General features: G+C 42.2%; 2 protein-coding genes across 2 annotated transcripts; both read right to left on the bottom strand.

The window, feature by feature from the left end:
• Positions 1 to 8,024: 8,024 nt before the first annotated feature.
• Positions 8,025 to 8,957, bottom strand: LOC145909610 (uncharacterized). The gene is made up of 2 exons (XM_082996981.1): positions 8,678 to 8,957; positions 8,025 to 8,467 (listed from the first exon to the last, which is right to left on the bottom strand). Exons 1-2 carry the CDS (start codon positions 8,955 to 8,957, stop codon positions 8,025 to 8,027), a joined length of 723 nt encoding a protein of 240 aa, XP_082853107.1.
• A 38-nt stretch (positions 8,958 to 8,995) lies between these two features.
• LOC145909609 (uncharacterized) lies at positions 8,996 to 13,321 on the bottom strand. Its single transcript, XM_082996980.1, has 4 exons — positions 13,040 to 13,321; positions 11,167 to 12,987; positions 10,006 to 10,952; positions 8,996 to 9,749 (listed from the first exon to the last, which is right to left on the bottom strand). The coding sequence occupies exons 1-4, from the start codon at positions 13,319 to 13,321 to the stop codon at positions 8,996 to 8,998; spliced, it is 3,804 nt and encodes a 1,267-aa protein (XP_082853106.1).
• Between the last annotated feature and the right edge of the window lie 7,624 nt (positions 13,322 to 20,945).

Below are 20,945 nucleotides of genomic sequence, written 5' to 3'. Positions count from 1 at the left end.
GTTTGGTTTCGTCAACTGAACCAGGAAAAATATTCCGATATCACAGAGTAGTAAAGATAGCGAAACCTGTCGCACGTCTGATATATCCGGATTTCCAGTGTGATGTGTTTTGTTCTGTTGCATAAGACCAAAGGCTTAATAAGAATTTTCAAAGCGATATCACCAAAAAGCAACACAACAAGATTTTTGAATATGCCTTGTGGTATAAAGGGATGACTGACGGGCAGTATAAAAATGTCACATACCACCATAAAACATACCATCCAGACATGAATTGAAGTGCACTTCTGTTGCAATTGCGGAAGGGCAGTAAAGAATTTTTCTAAACATTAAGAAAATTTACACTAAACAGTGCAACATTTGAAAGGTGAAGGACAAGTTTCATCAAAAGTGGCATATTTGTCTACGTTACTGAATTTCCTTACCTTTTACAAAAACAATCGGTTCGATTTGAGAGGTGCACTTATGTTGCAATCGCGGAAGGGCAGTAAAGAATTTATCTAAACATTAAGAAATTTTACACTAAACAGTGCAACATTTGTTCCTTACATTTTACAAAAACAATCGGTTTGATTTGATTTCCGAGAAATGTTTAAATTTAGTGCATTCGGAAACAATGGACCTGCATGCACGCATAAACAAAGAGAAGATTATTTTACACCAAAGAAAAATCCAGCAAAAAACTGTCCAGCATAAAATCGAATGCCTATAATGCCATGCAACACGAAAAAAAACGAAGAATTCAACAATTCAACAGAGTTGAAAGAATTAGAGCCATGTCTGAAAACGAAAACCTGCAACTATTGTATGGGGATATTTCTGCAAGGTGATATGCAGACTAGGGTATGTTTTATTTCTGAAAAAAGCCTTTTTATCATATGAATTGTTTTATTCGAACGATGTTTCGTATTACTTCCAGCATTATTTAAGGAATATGTCTTTACTTTGTTCCGAATTGTTAATGTAGGCAAGTTTGGATTGGACATGTTTCATGTAGAAAATTGGGCACGAACATTGCGCTTTCAACAGACAAGTGAGCTGTGTGCCGATGTGCCAGTAATTACTGAAAAGCACAGCAATGGCTGCGGTTTCGCTATGAGGGCTACTTGATCATGATCCTGTTTTTCCTCAACAGAGTGCTGTCAACGGCCAACTAAGTCTTGCAATATGTGCTACTGGAATCTGTGTTTTAACTGCACAGGTTCACCTGCTTCCCGCACAATTGTTGAGCTGGTGAATGAGTGGACGGAAGCTCAAGGTCAACCTCCAATCGGATTGTCGGTACAACTTCCGCCAGGGCTCAGGAAGAGCTCGACTGGGTCAAGCAGCGAGCCAAATTGTGGGCGCTGTAGCCGATAACAGCAGTCCATACAGCCAGGATGTCTTTGCTACAACACTTGAGCTCGCAAGCCACAAAGTCAGGCCAACCATTCTTTGATGAACACCTACCGGTTGGCAACATAACTTGCAAGTGGCAAAAATCACTACCGACACCTATATGTACTTTTTGATGAAGATCAAGTTCAACCAGCTTACAGAGGATAAGGTTCACAGGCTTCGCAGCCAAGGCAGTGGGGCGATCCTGCCTTGGAGGAAACACAAACCCGCCATGCTGAAATCGGCAAAATTAATGCAGTTGCCTTGGCTGTTTCAAAATACTTCCATGGAAACCACGGAAGCATAGATTTTTTGCTTAGCACAGAGATGAAACTGTCAACAAGTTTTCCTCCACTGCAAATGTGTCCAGAATGAGAACTGGGCTGGACAAAAACAAGTGTGAAAGCTGCAGTGGTCGGGCTCAGTTTTACGCAGAAACAACGGAATTAGTTTATCCTATGCAATGGTTAGCAAATACAAGAATGTTTGCCAAGTTGGCTATTTGTGATCAATGTTCATGGTATGCATAAATGACCAATGTTCATGTTACAAAAGTTCACCGTTTTGCAGTGCGACCGTTACATCCAGGTAGTGTTAGACCACTCCACCGTGATCCTTATGTTCGGGTCCACTCGGTTGAATTGATGCACGAACAGCTGGAGGGGGCATTCCCCCGCGGTCCAAACCAAGAAAACGTCATCGAAAAACCGATGTTATGTTGTTATCGATGACTTGTATGGTTGTATGAAGCGTTCCTCCAAACTTGCCACAAATATGTTGGCGTATTGTGGTGACAAGCGAGTACCCATCGCCGTACCTTTAATTTGGATATAATTGTGAAAGTGTTGTGTTCCAGTGCTTCTTGTATAGCCTTCAGTCCACGGTCGTGGTCAACGTTGCTGTATAACGATGTCCTGACGTGACCAATGAAGCGTTGGAGGGAAGGACCAGCCCAGACATGTGTCGGTCCATAGTGCATTCCCAAACGCTATGATACAGATGGATATGTTCTCGTTACGACGACTGCAACACACATTTACGTGCTTTGCGGGATGTGTTTCTGGCAAATAGCTACCGGGCCAGCTTGGTAGATAAAGAAATGAAAACAGCAGCAAAGATCCAAGAGACCGTCTTCTAAAATACAACAACCAAAGGAAGAACCCAACGCGTATACCACCTACATGTCATCACCTACAACAATTCGGTTGGTCGCCTCAAAAAGATCGCAAGAGACCTGCAACCCATTCTTCATCAAGACAGAGCAGTAAGTGAATTTTTTCCACAGTTACCAGGCAACCCCCTAAACTTAAGAAACTTTTAACTACCTCGACACGACTGCAAGCAAACAACAGTTGGGAACTCATCCTTGCACAAGCACCAGGTGTACTCTGTGCAAATTGATTAACCGGAGAACCACATTACCACTAATAAAAGCAACAAATTTACACCAAAGGGATCATTCAGTTGCAAATCAACGAACGTGGTGTACGCAATAACATATGCACGCTGCACACACGCTCTGTACATTGGACAGACAGGGCAAACTCTGCGAATGAATGGCCATAAGAACGATGATGTCCGACACAATAACTGACAAGCCAGTGGGGGCAACGAGCCCAATCATAGCATGGACGACATACGGGTAATGGTCTTGCAAAAAGTCAAGGCAATGCCACCAAAGACGGGCTCAGAGATTGGGGTTCATGAGCCACTATTAACACTAGGACGCCGACTAACAACTTATCGTTTTCACAGTGCATTTTTCTTAGACCGTCTTGCGCTTGCTTGTTGTATCGCATTGTGTTTATTCACTCCTGATGAAGCGAGAGGTACTTGTCAGTCTTTAATTGTAGACATATACACTGATACAGTACGTTTAATAATTTGATGTTAAAATAAGTAATCCTACAATTTAAAATTTTCGTTCAGGTAAAGAGTGCGACGGAAATCCTCACTGAAATTTGCAAAAGAAAAACAACTTGTTGACGTTGAGTGTGTGTGAGTTTGTTAGATGTTGATTCATTTTATTTGACAGGGTCCAGACTTAGCTACACTTTACGTGAGATTTCGAGTGGAAATTTTCGATCACGAGCTGCGACAGCTGGCGAAAAGTCTTTTTATCGAGTCGCCTTAACGCGCTAATAATTCTCAAGTGCACGTGGGAAGGGTTTTGTCGCGTGTAAGTCGTCTACTGGTCAACCTCGGTCACTCCACATTTAATTGGCTTATCAGGGTTTTCCCCGGCTGGTTATTTGAAACCGATTATAGAGCGCAGACGTGTACGAATTCTACCGCTGTGGCAAGTGCTGCATACCTGTTTTTCTCAGCATTCAAGCCTTACGCTCTCACTGTTTCTCAGTCCTTGACCTTCCCTCACCTAGTGCCAGCGCAATTGTTGAATTGACCAGAAATGCCTTCAAACACTTTGAGCTGTTGAATGAAAACAATATGCAAGCATTGCACCCGAAGAAATGCAATTTAGAGAAATCGTCACTAACCCTGTTTACATGGCCAAGTCGACTCGAGCATCAAGTCGACTCGTGACCGGGTCACGTGATTTTCAAATTCGACGCGCGAAAACGACGAATTTACATGGGGCTTTTAAGTCAGCTTAAGTTAAGCTGTCTCGGGCTGACAGGCTGTAGTCAGTTTACGCAAATGATTGCTGCAAATTGGTCCTTGATTATAATGTGAGTTTACTTTGCCAGATATAATAGATGATTTTAACTAGAAAGCCTGCTGCAACCCATATTTTTTTAATTTCTGATTAAACTAAAAGCCTACATTTCCCTGGAATGTGTTCACAACTACACCATGGTAAAAGTATTCAAGTGAAAATTTCATGTTTAGTAGTATTAATTATCTCTGTCCTTCACAGGATCCTTTTCAGAAGCTGTCTTAATCCCGTAATCCCATGTACAATTGAGTGTCAGAAAAGACTGAATGGAATGTTTCATATCAGCCCAATGTTAATTAATTTGAAACAAATATACAGAAGATGTGATAGTTACATAACATAAACTTGTGTCATGGCATTCTTGTCATATTTGTTTTATTTTGACAAACAGAAAAGGTTTACATAAGCCTTCTTTTGTATTTTATGGTTGATTGTTGTTCACATAATCCTTGCATAACACATCCAACAGCAAATGAAAACAGTTAACACAAGTGCATTCTTCTTTCAAGCAAGTGTCAGCATTTATTTCCTTCAGGTCTCCAAAATGCAACTTAGGTCCTGTTGCTTTTTTGTATCTTGATGCTTGTACAATTCATTTAACACTTGCGCAGTATTTATCAAAATTAACTGGAGTAAGCACATCCTTCTCGCCCCTGCAGCATAGAGCCTTACTTTTAAGGTTTATTGTAAACAGCAAACCCTCAACGCACAACCTCATAAACAAATTACCTAATCCTAACTTCTTCGCGGCACTTGCTGACTTAATCGCTTAAGCTGTCCCGTAAACCACTCTCCGCGTTAGATCGAAGGCCGAGACGGCTTAAGATGCTTGCCTTTTTCTCTTCGCCGAAAACGAGAGAGTCGGATCAGCTTCGATGAAGCCGTCTTAAACCGTCATGTAAACGGGGTTAGTGACACCATTAGCACGCTGGACTTTCTGTATCACACCACCATTGCATTGTACACAGTGCAAGATCTCTGTAACGTGCAGTTCGAAAAAACAATCTTAAACGGAATTAACGCACCAACTCGCATTATGGCAGAATATGTTGGTTGTGTGATACAGGCTGTAAGCTGTATGCCGAAGAAATGCAAGGCACATGGGATTGAAGATGACACAAGATCAGCTGAGACGGAAAAAAGAAGTACGCAAGTTTTTCACCACAAATGAGGCCAGCACGAGGTCAACTTCAAGTATGCCCAGAGAAAGGATACTACTATTCAACCTGCAGTGGCAGTTCCAGGCAGAAACAATGGAATTGGTTCAGCATATTCTGTTACATCGCAATCTCCCAAAATTGTATATTTCAGTATAAACAGCGCCTTCATGTTCGACAAGTTTGCGTTTCGTGTGTCAAGTAAATTGTCCGTTAAATCTTATGCAACCTATTTCTTATTGCTGTGCACATAAAGTCTGCTAGTAATTCGTGACCAAGTTGTTTTGTATTGTTAAACCTTTTGTTGTGACAATATGCCTGGTCTAAAGTGTACTTTGTTACAAGTCCTGGTCCAAACGTTTTGGTAAGAATGTTATATTGTTGAAACCGGCATTTTTTTGTATTGTTGAAGTAACTGCCTCCTGCTAATTGAAGCCAGCAATAACTGTTATAACCTTGTGAGGAGTGTTAGTGGGAAGAGAAGCCCTTAGTTGGGACCGGATAGGCGCGTTTTAAAATCTAACCCACCAGGAGCACTGAAGTAGACGTTACATATGCCTCCATTGAAACCACTACGGCATCACGGAAAGAATGAAGTGGTAGTAGTCCTTCTCAATAACAACCTTCGGACATACCCAACTCTAGCAGACAGTCGTCATCAACACCAAGAGATGACCCTAACATGACTGCCCAAGTACACCTCGGCTACTGAGGCAATTTCACTGCTACCGTCCTGATTTTAACCATGTATGCAAAGGCAGTGGTTAGCGAAATTCGCCCGAGGAAACAAACGGAGCCGGCTATTTCTTGAGTCGCTGCACATCCACAAAAAAAAGTGGTTGCGTCAATGACAAAGAACAATGCGTTTTCTTTCCGGCAGTTTACAATAACAGGGATGTAACAGAGGTGACTGTGACATGACCAAATGATCATCATTAAACTTTTTGTGGATATATTTTGGGTATACCTCTTCGAAAACCATTGGTGATTGTTATGCAAGAGAAAGAACTGCTCAGTTGTGTATTGTCAGGGAAGCAATACGAGTGTTATGGAACCAGAATAAAAACCTGCAACTATACGAAATGAAGGTTTTTTTTGCTCCGGTGTGGCAAACACGCATGTTTCCCTACTTAACGGACCAAAGGATGCAGAGCTCAAACAAGCTGCTGATACTCTGCTGGACAACCACGTTTTTCTCGCCATCGCGCTGTTACGTTCGCATGTTCTTTTGTGGTTAATTCGCTGCAATTCAATCACGTGTTAAACTCTGATTTAAATCGCTTGGCTTCAATGATTTTTTTTTACTGACTAAGCAACTGATAGATTACAGGAAAAAGAAACGATCCTGATATTTCGAAAAACATATTACAACTCTCAAAAACAGAATGAATTAAAATTACTTAGTTAGTGAAGTATTTGCACAAATGACTTAAAGTGACTGGCACATAGCAGTTAATGATTTCACACAAACGATGCGTGTGTTGTGAATGTTGAAAAGTTTTGATGAAAGTAATGACACTATTCCTGTTGACGACTTCGATGGATTTCTTCTCCAGCTTATACACGAAAAATTACAACAAAATTGTTTGGGTCTGTTCATTGGGAAACCCAAACTTCACACCCAAAAATTTTTGGGTTAAATATCTTCTTCTTAAATAACAAGGATGCTGCTTTCCAATACCTAAATTGTACTTTTTTCACAATGCCCAATTTTACATAATCATGCACAGAATAACTTTTTGGGAGCAAATAGCCTTGCTAGTCAAAAACAAAAATTTTCCATCAAAATATGAAATATGATTGCTTATACTTGCAGGGCACAAATCTAGCAAATACCACTCCTGCCGACTTGCCGTTTTGTATTGGACTTCAATTAAAAACATAAAATTAATATTCCAACCATAAAGTGAACATCTACAAAAACAAAAATTTTATAACATTTCTTTGTGATAGTTTTCATTGAGGATGTTTTGTTTGGTTTTCCCAGAGAATATTTAATAATTGTTTGAATTAAGTTTTTGGCAATGCTGTTCAAAGCAGCTTCATCAGTAAAATTTTGTATTCTTTTAACTTCACGAAGCAACTACAAGAAATAGAAATTACATTAAATTCAGTCTGTAAATTTACAGTACCGCAGTCAAGCTATGGTTCAAAGCCGCTACAAATTGGCAAGTCAGATGAAGATTTAAAGAATCAGCAGTGGAGCTCTGACTTGTCAATATGTGGCTTTGATGTATATGTAACAAAAATACATTAAAATACAACTAACATACCTCGCTGTACATAGTTAAAGCTTGCCATTATTGCGCAGCAAAGTTTGAATCTGAATTAATGAAGTCAAAAATCCATCATAACAACGCATTAAAAAGTTTAAATCCATACTTCTTTTCGCCCCATGTGTAGAATTCGAGCACTCTCTCAATTCCACCTTACAGTTCTCCAACTGGTAGTTGCTTATAAGGTTGGTCCAGTTTAATATGCACGTTTATTTCGACAGTTTCAAAATCGATTCCTAAATTGTGATTTTAAACGATTTTCTGACCATACCTATTCAAAAAGGATATTATAAGCACATACAGACTCATTACACCAGCCTCAACATTACACTGGCCGAAAAGTGAAGAATGTAAGATAGTACATGCTTATTACGTCAGAAGACGTCGACAACAAAAATCACTTTGGTGGCGGGAAAGAATTATTTCGTGCTGATGAGAGTATTGTCCGTAACATACCGGCCTCAAATAACGAACGTGGGAACGAAGTTATTTCAAACAACAATGGACAATAACGAAACACAGGTATATACACAAATATCAAGCGGCCTCGAGAAGGCACAGCTTGCGCACATCACGCGTGTAAACAGCTCTTGCAGTGCGTACGCGAACACGTCTAACAGCCCCTTCTCCGTCAGGGTACACCTCCTCAATAAGGCCTTTCGGCCAAGCGCCCCGGGGGTTCATTTCGTCCACGACCAAAACCAGGTCGCCAACTCCAAAGTTTGCGGATTGTCGGACCCATTTGTGGCGCAGTTGCAACGTTGGAAGGTAGTCCCGTACCCATCTCTTCCAAAACATGTCGGCCAACAACTGGACTGTACGCCATGATTTCCGATAGCCGTCGGCCGTCGCAAATTCGTCTGGGGGGAGCGAACAGTCCGTCTTACCAAGTAACAACATGTTGGGAGTGAGAGCTCGTAGGTCCCGAACATCGTCCCCAACGGCGGCGATTGGTCGGTTATTCAGTATTCGTTTAACTTCTGCAAGAAATGTACACAAAGACTCGTCGGACAACGAAGCATTGCCCGCGACCGCTTAAAGAACGCGGCGTATGGAACGAATGACACGCTCCCATACTCCACCCTGGTGACTTGCAAGCGGGGGGTTGAAATGCCAGTTGGTTCTTTGCTGGCTCAGATGATTGTGTATGTGAGTTTGATTCCAATTGGTAATGCCATTACCAAGCTCACGTTCCGCCCCGACAAAGTTAGTGCCGTTGTCACTGAACACGTCAGAAGGTGAACCTCTTCGACATGAAAACCTTCGAAAAGCGTTGATGAACGAGGAAGTGTCAAGCGAGTGAGCGACCTCTATATGTACAGCCCTCGTGCACATACAAGTGAAAACACAACCAAAACTTTTTTCTTGGCTCCTTTCCACCTTTACCAGAAAAGGCCCCATGTAGTCAACCCCCACGTTGGTGAATGGCGGGTTTCCAGGGGTAATCCGTTCTTTTGGTAAGGCACCCATGTTTTGCGACCCTGCCTTGGCGTGCCGCAGCTTGCAGCTTATACACTGACGCGCCGTACAGCTGAATGTCCCTTAACTACCCAATACTTCTCGCGCACTGACGCGAGCACATGTAGAGTTCCGCTATGTCCTTCGGAGCGGTGATAATAGTCTATGATTAAATCCGTCACATCCAAGTCTGATTTTCGTAACCTTCCTCCAACATGAATTATTCCGTTGACGACACAAGGGTAGAGCTTGCACAGCGACGACGCACAGCTCGTTAAACTTGTACAGTTTACCAGATTCGCTAGATCAGCAGGAAAAGCTTCTCGTTGCACCAATTGCAGGATATTTCTCGTGGCCAGATCCAACTCTTGAACTGTTAGACCAACCGAACAAAATTTCGGGGTTTCAGTGAAAGCTGCAGCTCCTCTTCGTCCGTATTTCCACAGCAGACAATTTCTGAAGCGGGTTAACCAGGCAACTGATTTTTGTAAGGTAACCCACGAGGAGAAATGTTGCAACAGTCTCTGCAAAGGCATTTGGTTAACGGTCACATTAACAGTACAAACAGTGTGTGCTATTAATTCGAGATCTGCATCCAGCACGGGAAGGACATGCGGTTGATCTGGCCAAAATTTCCGACCTTTCCACAGGAATTCTGGGCCCCTAAACCACGTTCTGGCCTTTTCAAATTCGCTGGGCATCAACCCACGCGAAGCAATGTCGGCGGGATTATCCTTACTCCCCACGTGTCGCCACTGCGACGGTATCGAGTGCTCGTGAATTACAGCGATTCGCAACAAAGGTCTGAAAACGGCGTGAAGAATTGTGAATGTAGTGCAACACCGTGGTGGAATCAGACCAAAACCACACATTGTCTACGTCATAGTCCAATTCCTGAATAATCATTGTCCCCAATTTGACAGCAGTTACTGCGGCCACTAATTCCAGCCGAGGTATCTTGACCGGCTTCAGAGGGGTCACTCGTGATTTTCCTACCACCAATGAGCAGTGTATATTCCCGCTTGAGTCCTCAAAACGTAGAAAACAAACGGCGCCATACCCGGCCTCGCAGGCGTCACCAAAGCAGTGAAGTTCAGTCAATACGATAACAGTGTCAGGCGGTTTGAAGCAACGCGGAATTGTCGCGTTTTTTAACAGAGGCACATGGTCCAACCAGACGTTCCAATGCTCGACCACACTTTGGGGAAGTGGGTCGTCCCAACCAAATTGTTGGTTGCACAGATTCTGCATCAGTCTTTTCATGGGAAGGACAAATGGTTGAATAAACCCCAGCGGGTCGTAAACCTGACTGATCATTGACAACATACCGCGGCGAATATGTGGTTTTTCCTTTATATTCACACGAATTCCAAAACAGTCGTTGGCCATGTCCCACTGAACACCCAACGCTCTTTCCATCGGCAAGTACGATAAATCCAAGTTCAACAGCGCTTCTGAGCGGTCATCCTTATCTACAGATTCAAGCACAACAGATGAGTTGCTGAGAAATTTTGTCAGACGAAATCCTCCCTCACGCAAAATGGCACTTACATCCTTGATGAGCTCAGTGGCCAGGTCAACTGTTGGCACTGACTTAAGACAGTCGTCTACATAAAAATTCTTTAAAACAGTCTCAACAACAGGTGTCGAAAATAAGTCCTTCTTATCCAACGCTGCTTTCCTCAGCGCAAAGCTTGCACAACTTGGCGAAGACGTGGCACCAAACAAATGCACAAGCATTTGGTAGTCCACAGGGGGACGTTTTAAATCGCTATCAGGCCACCATAGAAATCGTAGCGAATCACAGTCCTTTGGTACAACCTTCACCTGATGAAACATGCCCTTGATGTCGGCCGCAAACGCAACAACCTCCTGGCGAAAACGTAGCAGCACTCCCACAAGACTATTGGTAAGGTCTGGCCCTTGCAACAGCTTGTCGTTCAAAGAGGATCCCTTGTGGAAAGCAGCTGCTACCCGTAGCATGGTGTGGTATGTACCATGTTTGCTCTGTACATGGCAAACAGTCCGTGGGTATTCTCCGCGCAAACCCTTGTTTTAAGTAGTCCCCTATTTTTTCTTTGTACCTCTCAAAAAGCTTGGTATCTTTCTCAAAACGGCGCTTTAAATGTAGTAAGCGTCGCTCTGCCAAAATTCTATTGTATGGCATCAGCTTCGGTTCGGGCGACTTCCAAGGTAACCCAATCTGGTAATGTCCATCCACTTTGATGACACTATCTTCCATAATGGAAATAGCGCGTTTGTCGTCAAGTGACAGTCCCAGGCCCTGATGGCCTTGCTCCTGAAACTCATTACTGTATAGTTGATCCAACTGTCGATGTAGTTTCGTGTCTGAATGCATGAAGTTGACACAGGCCTTCTGGCTGCGATGTTCTCTTCCTGGGCCAAACAAACACCAACCCAACCCAGTGCGTATAGCAACGGGGTCGCCTCGTGTGCCACGCACAACATCGCGTTGTTCGTGCGCCTCGTACACATCGGCTGCAACAAGCAAGCCAATGTCTGGACAATCAATCACAGGAAATTCAAGGTCGCGGATGTGCTGATACCGCTTAACATCATTTACTGTAGGAATGCTACCCTGTAAGTTCGGCAACTTGGGCACGACCATGACGTTTTCCATAAAAAATCGTTCGTTCTCCTTTAAACCCTGTACTGATAACGAAAATGTCTGCGTTCCATTTACGGTGGTTATCGTTAAGTTGTCCTCCACACCACGCAATCCCAGCCTTTTTGCCAAGGCCTCAGAACATAGTGAAGTATCCGATCCGTCATCTAAAAATGCATGGGTAAAGCAAGGCTCCGAATTCGTACCAAAGACAGTCACTGGCACCACTTTCAGACGCACAGAGCTAGCTCGAAGCGTGGCAGCAGACGTTCCTGACACGCCGGTCCCGTGACCTTCCACCGGTAAACTTGTCCGTTGACCCGATGGACCAGTAGGATGTGTCCAATGTAGTAGTGTATGGTGCCTTTTACCACAATCCTCTACCCGACACACCTGATTCAATGTGCACTCGGACGCGAAATGGTCGGGACGAAAGCAATTGTAACACAACTTGTTACGACGTACCAATGCGTGGCGTTCTTCGAGCGACCGTTTCTTGAAGACCTCGCATTTCCACAAAAAATGAAAGGCTTCGCAATCGGGGCAGGTGACACCGTTGGTTACCGTTGAGTAGGTAGCTGCAACTCGCTCGGGCGGCTTTCCTTTCATGCTCGCTTGACCCTTTGACCTACGTTCATCTACGGAAACAAACCTCATCATAGGCGAAAGACTATCCTCTGCCAACAGTTCAAGAAGATCCAACAAGGTTTGAAAAGTCACTGGCCGATTTCGCAAACGGAGTTCGGATGACTTCGTGATAAATCGTCTGATCGCGTTTTGTGGCAAACGTTGTACAACGGCCTCAATGTTTTGTGGCAAATCAAGTGTGTACTGACAGTTCCACTGACTAAACAGTTTATAACTCTCAGAAGCCTGTGCTCGAAAAGAACGCAAACCTCTGAAGTCGTTGTCTTTAAGTGGCGGCCGACAGGTCAGTCTGTCCATGTGTGCTCTAACAACAAGGTCTAATCTCCCATGTCTCCTGTGGAGTATATCCAATGCCTCCCTGTATCCTAATTCGGGAGGCATGCTTTTGCATTCCAAAATGTTAGTCAGGGCGTCTTCAACGCAAAATTCACAGAGGTATCCCAACTTCTCGGCGTCAGATAGATAAGCCTTGTTTATCTGTCGATCAAAATCGTTCATGAACTTGTGATAATTAAGAGGATCCCCGTCATATTTCTCTAACGTCAGTTTGGGTAAGTTAAAACCTTGCTTCACGGTTTCAGCAAATACGTACAAATCTGAGGTAGTCGCCTGTGGACGTATTTTATGAGGTCCCGACGCCCGGTTGAGAGGACTCGTCTCAAATGTGCCGGCCCCAGTGGCATCTGCGCTGGTGACAACAGCTGGACCAAATCCTTCTGTCTTCGCTGGGAGGACACTGGAAGGCTCGAATGGGCTTCGGCTTTGTAACTGGGGTGAGGTCCCATCCTTGCGTAGATTCGCATGAGTCAAATTCACTTACTGTGTCCGCAGCGAATTCAGCCAATTCCACATCGTCCTGGGCTTTAGAGAGCTCGAGCTCAAGATCCAACATTCTTGATTTTAAAGCACATCGTCGCTTAAGTTGTTGGAGTCTTAAAGCTGCGGCCTCAGCATTTCGGCGAGCACGTGCACTCGCTGTGCTTTTGAAAGTCCGTACCGAGCCATTAGAAGACGGTGCACCGGGCTGTACAGGTTTCACAGCATCAATTACATCAAACAGCTCTTGTGATGTAGGCGGGACTTCTCCTGTGTCTTTAGACATAGATCTTCAAATTTGTGATGGTGACTGAGATATCACCGAGGCAAATAAAATCGTTTAAAATAATGTAGAATTCGAGCACTCTCTCAATTCCACCTTACAGTTCTCCAACTGGTAGTTGCTTATAAGGTTGGTCCAGTTTAATATGCACGTTTATTTCGACAGTTTCAAAATCGATTCCTAAATTGTGATTTTAAACGATTTTCTGACCATACCTATTCAAAAAGGATATTATAAGCACATACAGACTCATTACACCAGCCTCAACATTACACTGGCCGAAAAGTGAAGAATGTAAGATAGTACATGCTTATTACGTCACAAGACGTCGACAACAAAAATCACTTTGGTGGCGGGAAAGAATTATTTCGTGCTGGGGAGAGTATTGTCCGTAACACCATGTATGCACTTCATTTGATTGATGAGAAACCTTTCTCCGCTTTAAAGAAGGGTTGTTATATGCTCTTTTGATTTAGGGGTACCCATGACGCTTCCGCTATTTTTTAGCCTGCGCATTTAGTCGGTCTGATATTTTTTTGTACCAAAATGCCTGTAAAATGTAAATAAATAAGCATGTTTATTGAATTACTTGATAAGTTATAATCCAAGAAGAGCTGATTTGTACTGCTCCAAGAAAGCATCTAAATGCAATGTCTGCTCCTGTTGTAGTGTCATTTATAGGAACTAACTGAACAAAATCTTCAAAATATCAAAATTTGAGCTGACTCCAGGAACGATTACCGCAAGCTGAGCTGTGTGTATCAGTGCTCTCGTCAATAGCAATTGAAAACTATCTTGTTGGCGAGTTTTTACATCCTGTGACATTTCTTCGATTCGTCGGCAAACAGTTCTTGCAGAACAAGGCCATCAAACAGTCTTTCACGAAATCACCATCAGTGAAAGGTTTCATGTTTTTTTGCAATTAATTTGGCGACCTCATAGCAGAGTTTAAGACGGTTAATTTTGTCTTTTCTAGTTTGGCCTCTGTACTCGGTTTACCAGAAAATTACTTCTCCGTCCATTCTTTATTAAAACTTCGGCACTCATCATCCACCTTACGACGTTTCGCTAACATCCTAAATTATAAAAAAAGTTTAGGTCAAAGCTCGTGTGCATGTCTCTTTGTATCTATAACGACTAGTCTACTCTACTCTACAGCTAAAAACAGGACTCGGATGTTGCGTAATTGATAGCAACAACAATCAAAGAAAACTGCGTCAGTGGAGATCTAAACAGTGTGAAATTCATGAATGCAATTTTGGATGTAGGCGCACACGGTGCGTATCTCATTCTCCATTCGTACTTCACACTCGTTTTCAACGAAACATAAAGAAGATCATGATCGAAGGGAAGGCTGTGAAAAACGCAAATTGACTTGCATTTGCTAAAGGCAGGCCAACAACACAAAATCCATCTCCTAATTTACACATCGGTCATACAACCAGTGTCATAAAGGCAAGGAAACCAGCATCTGTTTGACAAGTACAGCTGCTTAAGTTCTGATCTTGCAAACTCTGACCTTATTACCCAACGTAAGTACTATATTGGGTGCAGGTCATAAGCGTAGACTTCAACCCTAAAACGGCTGATTTTCAGCAGGCTGTTTTACTTGTAAGTCATAATATTAGAATAACGTTTACGTGTCCGCCGCTTAAAGCACCGGTTTAAAATGAAGTAAATTTGTGCATAACTGACAATTAACCGCTGTAATAATACAACAGAAACAGTACAACAGTGAAAGGCAGAACCACCTAAACTAGCGGAAAACAGCAACAAAACAAAAGCAGCTGGATTAAGACGAGACGATTATTTGCAAAACGTGTTTTTTCTAACCTATGGTTTAGCAACAAACTCGGTTATGAATCAACTTCTTGTTTATGTGCGTTTATGACGCACACATGGTTAAGCCTTTGCTATATGTCTTGACCCGCCCGAGTGTGCTGAAGGAACGTTCAGCTTCACATGACGTGCACGGCAAAGTCCAGTACAATCTAATCAAAATTGCGATATTTGGCAGCATTATCTGAAGGGTTTCACTTTCCTTGAAAAGAATGCACACTTTTTCTGATGTCGCCTCTTCAATGCCTTTGCTTTGAAAAAATGCTTTCAAATTGCCGACTTCCTGAAAATATTGTCGAGCATCAATGTCCGGGAGTTTGTTTGAAATTTGTTGTTCTGTCAAATCTGTTTTGCCAACAACCATACTTTCCACCCTAAGTCTGTGGTTGCAGCAGCGAAAATTAGGGTGTAAACTTGCAAAAAATAGGTGTTTACATCAGTATTGGGTGCAGTACGGCTACGGGGAACGACCCGCCTCTTGTTGTGTAGCGCAAAAGAACTTGCCCACTTGTTCCGTTTCATTTTCAAGTTGCACGCTTTTGTTACATCGTTATTTCACCTCCCACCTGTTCATTTAAATGTTTTGTGTTGATTTTTATTTACGAAGTGTCTCGAACGCACCATTCACCGCACGTTGATTTTATTTCACGTGACACGGGAGACAAACGATAAACCTACCTAACACGGGACGCTAAGAAAAAATCGCGAGACAGACGGTTTTGGGCAGATTGTGATTCGTCTGTGGGATTTTTAGAGTTTTTATGAATAAGATTGAATTGTTTAACCGTTGTGCTGGAACAGGACCTTGGAAAGCGTTAATTAAAAAGTTTTGCTGTATGCATACCGGATTTGGCAATGGTAAGTATCTATTGTTAATAGAAAAGGGATATAAATACAAACACATAGCGCATCAAACAAAACATTCAGAGAGTGGCCAATCTGCTCCGTGTGGTCATTGCGCTTTGTGTGGCCACTATGGCCAACACGAGTCAATAGTAGAAACATCCAACGTTCTGTGCACCCCCACAGGTACAATCAAGTTACATCAGCGGCTAACCTGTCGCGACTTCGGTATTTATGTGGCGTCATGTACAGAATGTGGGGCTCAGTACGTTGGTCAGACAAAAAAACGCTTCTCCACACGGAATAAGTTTCAAAGTCTACCGGATAATGACGCCACCACTTCAACATCAAAGCATTTCATCTCACCAGATACCCTCATTATCACGCTGTTACAGTGTGACATTCGTGCAAAAACCGTCTGCAAAGAATTTGGATGTATATGAGAATATGTGGTTGCATAGGACGCGGGCCAGATCAACGTGCAGAGTATGCAAATAGTGCATTTGCAATGTTTGTTTGTTTTCAATCGTTCTTGTTGTTTTGTTGTAGCGTTTATGTCGTCACGATTGTGTGGCACTTCCAACAATCATTGTGCGCCTTAAGCAGGGGTTCATAAAGCCCCCCTAGGGGGGCGTGTAAGGTATTGTTAGAACACGTTTGAAGCGACCAATCAGCGATCTATTTATATTAAGTATTTCTGTGTACAGAAACCTTTAAATTGTAGCAAACATTACGCCGTTTGTCGATTTAATCCAATTGCAACAGTTATGGCCATTATATCGACGACAGTAGTTTTGGCTTACTGGCTTTTTGCCTAGTTGTTTCTTGTTTATCATCTACGGTCGACGCTGATTATTTAACAGTTAAAAACATGAATATTAAAAAAAGGAAGTACAGTTCAGAGTATTTGCAGTTTGGGTTTGCTGATGCTACGTCTAAAGGACTGGTTGTACCACAATGTGTAATATGCTTCGAAAAACTTAGCAACGACGCTCGGAGGCCAAGTCGCTTGCAACGCCATCCTGATACAAAACATCCCAGCTTGAAACAAAAACCGTTGGCATATTTTCAAACCAAAAAATTTTTTTTAAGAAAATGAAAATTGTGGGAGAGGAAAGCTTTTGTCAAACGTCATCTGCTGAGGTAGTAGAGGCCTCTTTTGAAGTATCGTACATGATTGCCAAGGCAAAGAAACCCCACAATATTGGCGAAGCTTTGATCAAACCATGCATGCTAAAAGCAGCCAGTCTTGTGCTGGGAGAGACAAGCAGCAAGAAGCTGGAAAAGATTTCACTATCAGATTCGTCTATTAAAACACGCATCGATGATATCGCCAAAGATATCGAATTTCAAGTTCTTGAAAAGATTCAAGCATCGCCTTTCTTCGCTATCCAATGTGATGAGACCACTGATGTTGTTCAGTTGTCCCAACTACTGGTGTATGTCCGCTTCAATTGAGGAGGAAATGTTGTTTTGCAAACCCCTTGAAACAACTACCAAAGCAGAAGATGTGTTCGAAACTCTTTGAGAGGAAAACCTTGTAGGTGTTTGCACTGATGGTGCCCCTGCAATGCTTGGTTGTCGAAGTGGATTTATTACAAGGATGAAGAAAAAAGTCCAAACGCAGTCGGCACTCACTGCGTAATCCACCGGGAAGCTCTGGCATCCAAGACTTTGCCATCTGCATTAAACCATAAGCTGACAATTGTCATAAAAATGAGGTTGTTTTGGATTTGGATCACAAGACTCAAGGGAAATATGTTGGCTCTTGTTTATGAGATGAGAAAAGAAGTGGAGTTATTTCTCGAAGATCACGGGAAACATGATCTATTGCACTCTTTCACCTCAGACGGCTTTCAACTGTCATCGTTGACATTTTTGAAGCCCTCAATACACTGAATCGTCACTTGCAAGGAAAGCAACCGCATAATTACACCGATATCATACGTGGTTTTATAGCGAAACTGGGACTGTGGCTTCGTCGAGTTCAAAGTGGGAACGCGGCTTCATTTACAAACCTAGATGCGGCCCTCGATAAAAACGATGCTGACCTGAAGGGCGAGCTTAAGAACGAAATGGAAGCGCATCTTCAACTTTTAATTGTTGAATTTGAACGGTATTTCCCAGAACTCGCCAGCACTGAATTGCCAGATTGGAAGGTGACTAGAAATCCTTTCGTCTCAATGAAGACCCGCAAAAGACGACTTCGAAGCCATGCCTCTCACCGATTTCTGGGTAAAATACGTGCGGTTGTACAGGAAAATTGGCAGCGTGGCATTGCGCACTCTACTTCCATTTTCTACAACTCATTTTTGTGAAAGTGGGTTTTCTGCACTTATAAGTGTAAAGACAAAAGCACGCAACAAACTCGACTGTGCAGCCTATCTGCGATGTGCATTGTCGTCCACAAAGCCACGCATTAAACACCTGGTTTCAAAAAAGCAATCCCATCCCTCCCATTGACGAGTGTTAATCTAAATAAATAGCTCAAGAGTTGATTTTGAATTGTGTATTTTTCGAGTTGTGGGGGGGGTCGCAGGATTTGACAAATAGTGTTAGGGGGGCGCGGGCAAAAAAGTTAAAGAACCGCTGGCCTAAAGGCTCAAAAGTTCGAACCTCGTGTTCACTTCTTTGTGGTTTTTTCCTCTTACGGTTTGTTGCATTTTGCAATCTCAACCTCTCTTCTGTCTTGTGGTAAACGAAAAACTGTAGTTTTATCTCCTGCATCATATTCACTTCTACAACCTGTCACACAACACATGATTTTTCAATAAATACTACATCCATATCATTTTCATTTATTTTAATGATGATTCAACATGATAATATAACAATAATATCACAGATAAACATCTACCCATTCAGCCATTCTTTATATTTTGAATGTTTCATTTCATGATATTCTGAAGTCCAGTGGAAATATTGGCATGTTTAAATAGGCATCTGACCAGTTTTACAAAAAATAATATAACACACCAAAAGCTGTCTACAAGTCTCGCACGACCGCAGAAACCAGTTGAAACACATCCGCCTCCAGTTTTGAAACGAGCGCGAACGGTGTCTAGGCCTGTTATAGAGGGCGCTATGTTTATGGGTTAGAAGAAGTGTACCCTTTAACTGAACATTTTTACCCTAAAGTTTAGTCATTGCGGTTTTAATTTTCTCATAAAAATCTGTAAGAAAACAGGTGTCACGTCTGGATGAAATTACTCTTTCTGTTCGAGCAGATTCTTCACCGAGATATTCCACAAAAGTTCGTTGTAACGCGAAACTGAGTTTCCCTTTGACAGCCATTAAACAATCACTGCGTTTGCTTTAATTTTGCTGATTGCTGTGACAGATACATTTAAAGACTCGTGTAAAGGTAAACTTAGTGGTTTTGCGACCAAATGTTGTCTATGGATCGCAAAAACCCACGGTATCTGCCACCCATCGCTGGGGCCCCGTCGGTAGCGCCAGTAACTATACTCATAATATGGATAGATTTTTGTTGCAAGTAACCTTTCAAAGTTTGGAAAATGGTTTTTCGCTTTGTATCTGTTTCCAGACAACTGCTAAACAAAAGTTTTTCTATGACCTTGCCATAAGAAGAGCATGGCTATCTGAAGTTGTGGTTTCATCCACTTGTACACTAAATGGATTATTTCACAAAGTTGTTCCTAGACATCTTCCCCCATTGCATCGATTCGACGTTTAACAGTGGTGTCACTGGAATGGTTTTGAGGACCGGTGCAGGATCTTGCTCCATAACTGTTGAAATTATTTCCCCAGCAGCTGGTAACACCAAGCTTTCTCCGATATTAAATAGCAGACCCTTTAATCAAACCCTTGACATTACAAGCTTTTTTAGAAAAAGCGTCAAAGGAAAGTCCGAAATTAACGTTATTTTATTTTCTCTGTCAGGATGAATTCTGCACACATATGAAGTTGTATGTTTGTTGGAGATGGCACAAACCCGAATTTAATGTTCTCCACAAGATACGAGCGACACTCAACTTCAGTTTTGTTATTCAAATACTAAGCTGTAATGTAAGATTATCTATCACATCATGTTTGAGAACAATTCCCAGTATTATAGTGCTATTGTTAACAAGCAATTGCTTTGTCCCTACAACAACCTGTTACAATTCATCATTTATGCGGACTGACAAGTGCCTCGTGTACGTCATCAAGACGTTCGACAACAATCTTGTCATCACCTTTTCCAACGTCATTTCTTTCTTTTACCTGAGCTCTCTCTGGCTATATATATTACGTGCATATTCATCATGTAAGGAGAGAGAGACAAGCTAAACCAGAGCCAAGCCAAGACTGAACTAAGAGACGAGAAGACCATCAGTCAACGAGTAGATTAAGAAACAATTGTGTTGATTGTCGACTAGCTATAGAGCTATTGTTCGAGAACCGATTAAACGATAGAAAAAAACTTTGAGGTCGAAAGTAACTGCAGTCACAAAAAAAGGACAAAATTTATTGCTTTTATACAAATGACGATAACTCCCCAAATGTATAAAATAATAAATTAAAAATAAGTTTTGTTCGAACCAGTGTGAACATAGTTACCATTACGAACAAAAAAAGCAGGTTGCTGCATTTGATAATTTTGAGGTATAACGTCATTAGTAACAGTAATTTTTTTGCAAAAAAATCTGCCAACAATAGTGCTATTGTGAATGCTATGGCGTCCAATGTCTACAATTCTTCCGAAGCTTTGGCACTAATTCTAGCTGACGACGGAAATGATAGTGATGCTTCTGGCAGCAATTTCGATCCACAATCTGAAGCAGAATTTGACCCCACTGATGAGAAAGAACAGGTACAGGTGGACGAAGATAGTGGTTTGGCAATTTTGTGTTTAGCCACTGATGGTGAAAAAAATGATAGGCCCACTACCAGTAAAATTGGCAGAGACGGACCATGCAACCAGTAAAGCCTTGTGCTAAAA

This window comes from Ascidia mentula, chromosome 7 (genome assembly GCF_947561715.1).
Source record: "Ascidia mentula chromosome 7, kaAscMent1.1, whole genome shotgun sequence".
NCBI classification, from domain to species: domain Eukaryota; kingdom Metazoa; phylum Chordata; class Ascidiacea; order Phlebobranchia; family Ascidiidae; genus Ascidia; species Ascidia mentula.
This window is presented reverse-complemented; position numbering and strand designations above follow the sequence as displayed.

Coding starts and splice junctions, on each gene's coding strand:
- LOC145909609 (XM_082996980.1), bottom strand. CDS start 13,321: ATGTCTAAAGACACAGGAGAAGTCCCGCCTACATCACAAGAGCTGTTT. Junction 12,988..13,039: donor CTGAATTCGCTGCGGACACA/GTAAGTGAATTT, acceptor ACCTCACCCCAG/TTACAAAGCCGAAGCCCATT. Junction 9,750..10,005: donor GGTGACGCCTGCGAGGCCGG/GTATGGCGCCGT, acceptor CGCCGTTTTCAG/ACCTTTGTTGCGAATCGCTG.
- LOC145909610 (XM_082996981.1), bottom strand. CDS start 8,957: ATGGGTGCCTTACCAAAAGAACGGATTACCCCTGGAAACCCGCCATTC. Junction 8,468..8,677: donor TAACTTTGTCGGGGCGGAAC/GTGAGCTTGGTA, acceptor CATTTCTTGCAG/AAGTTAAACGAATACTGAAT.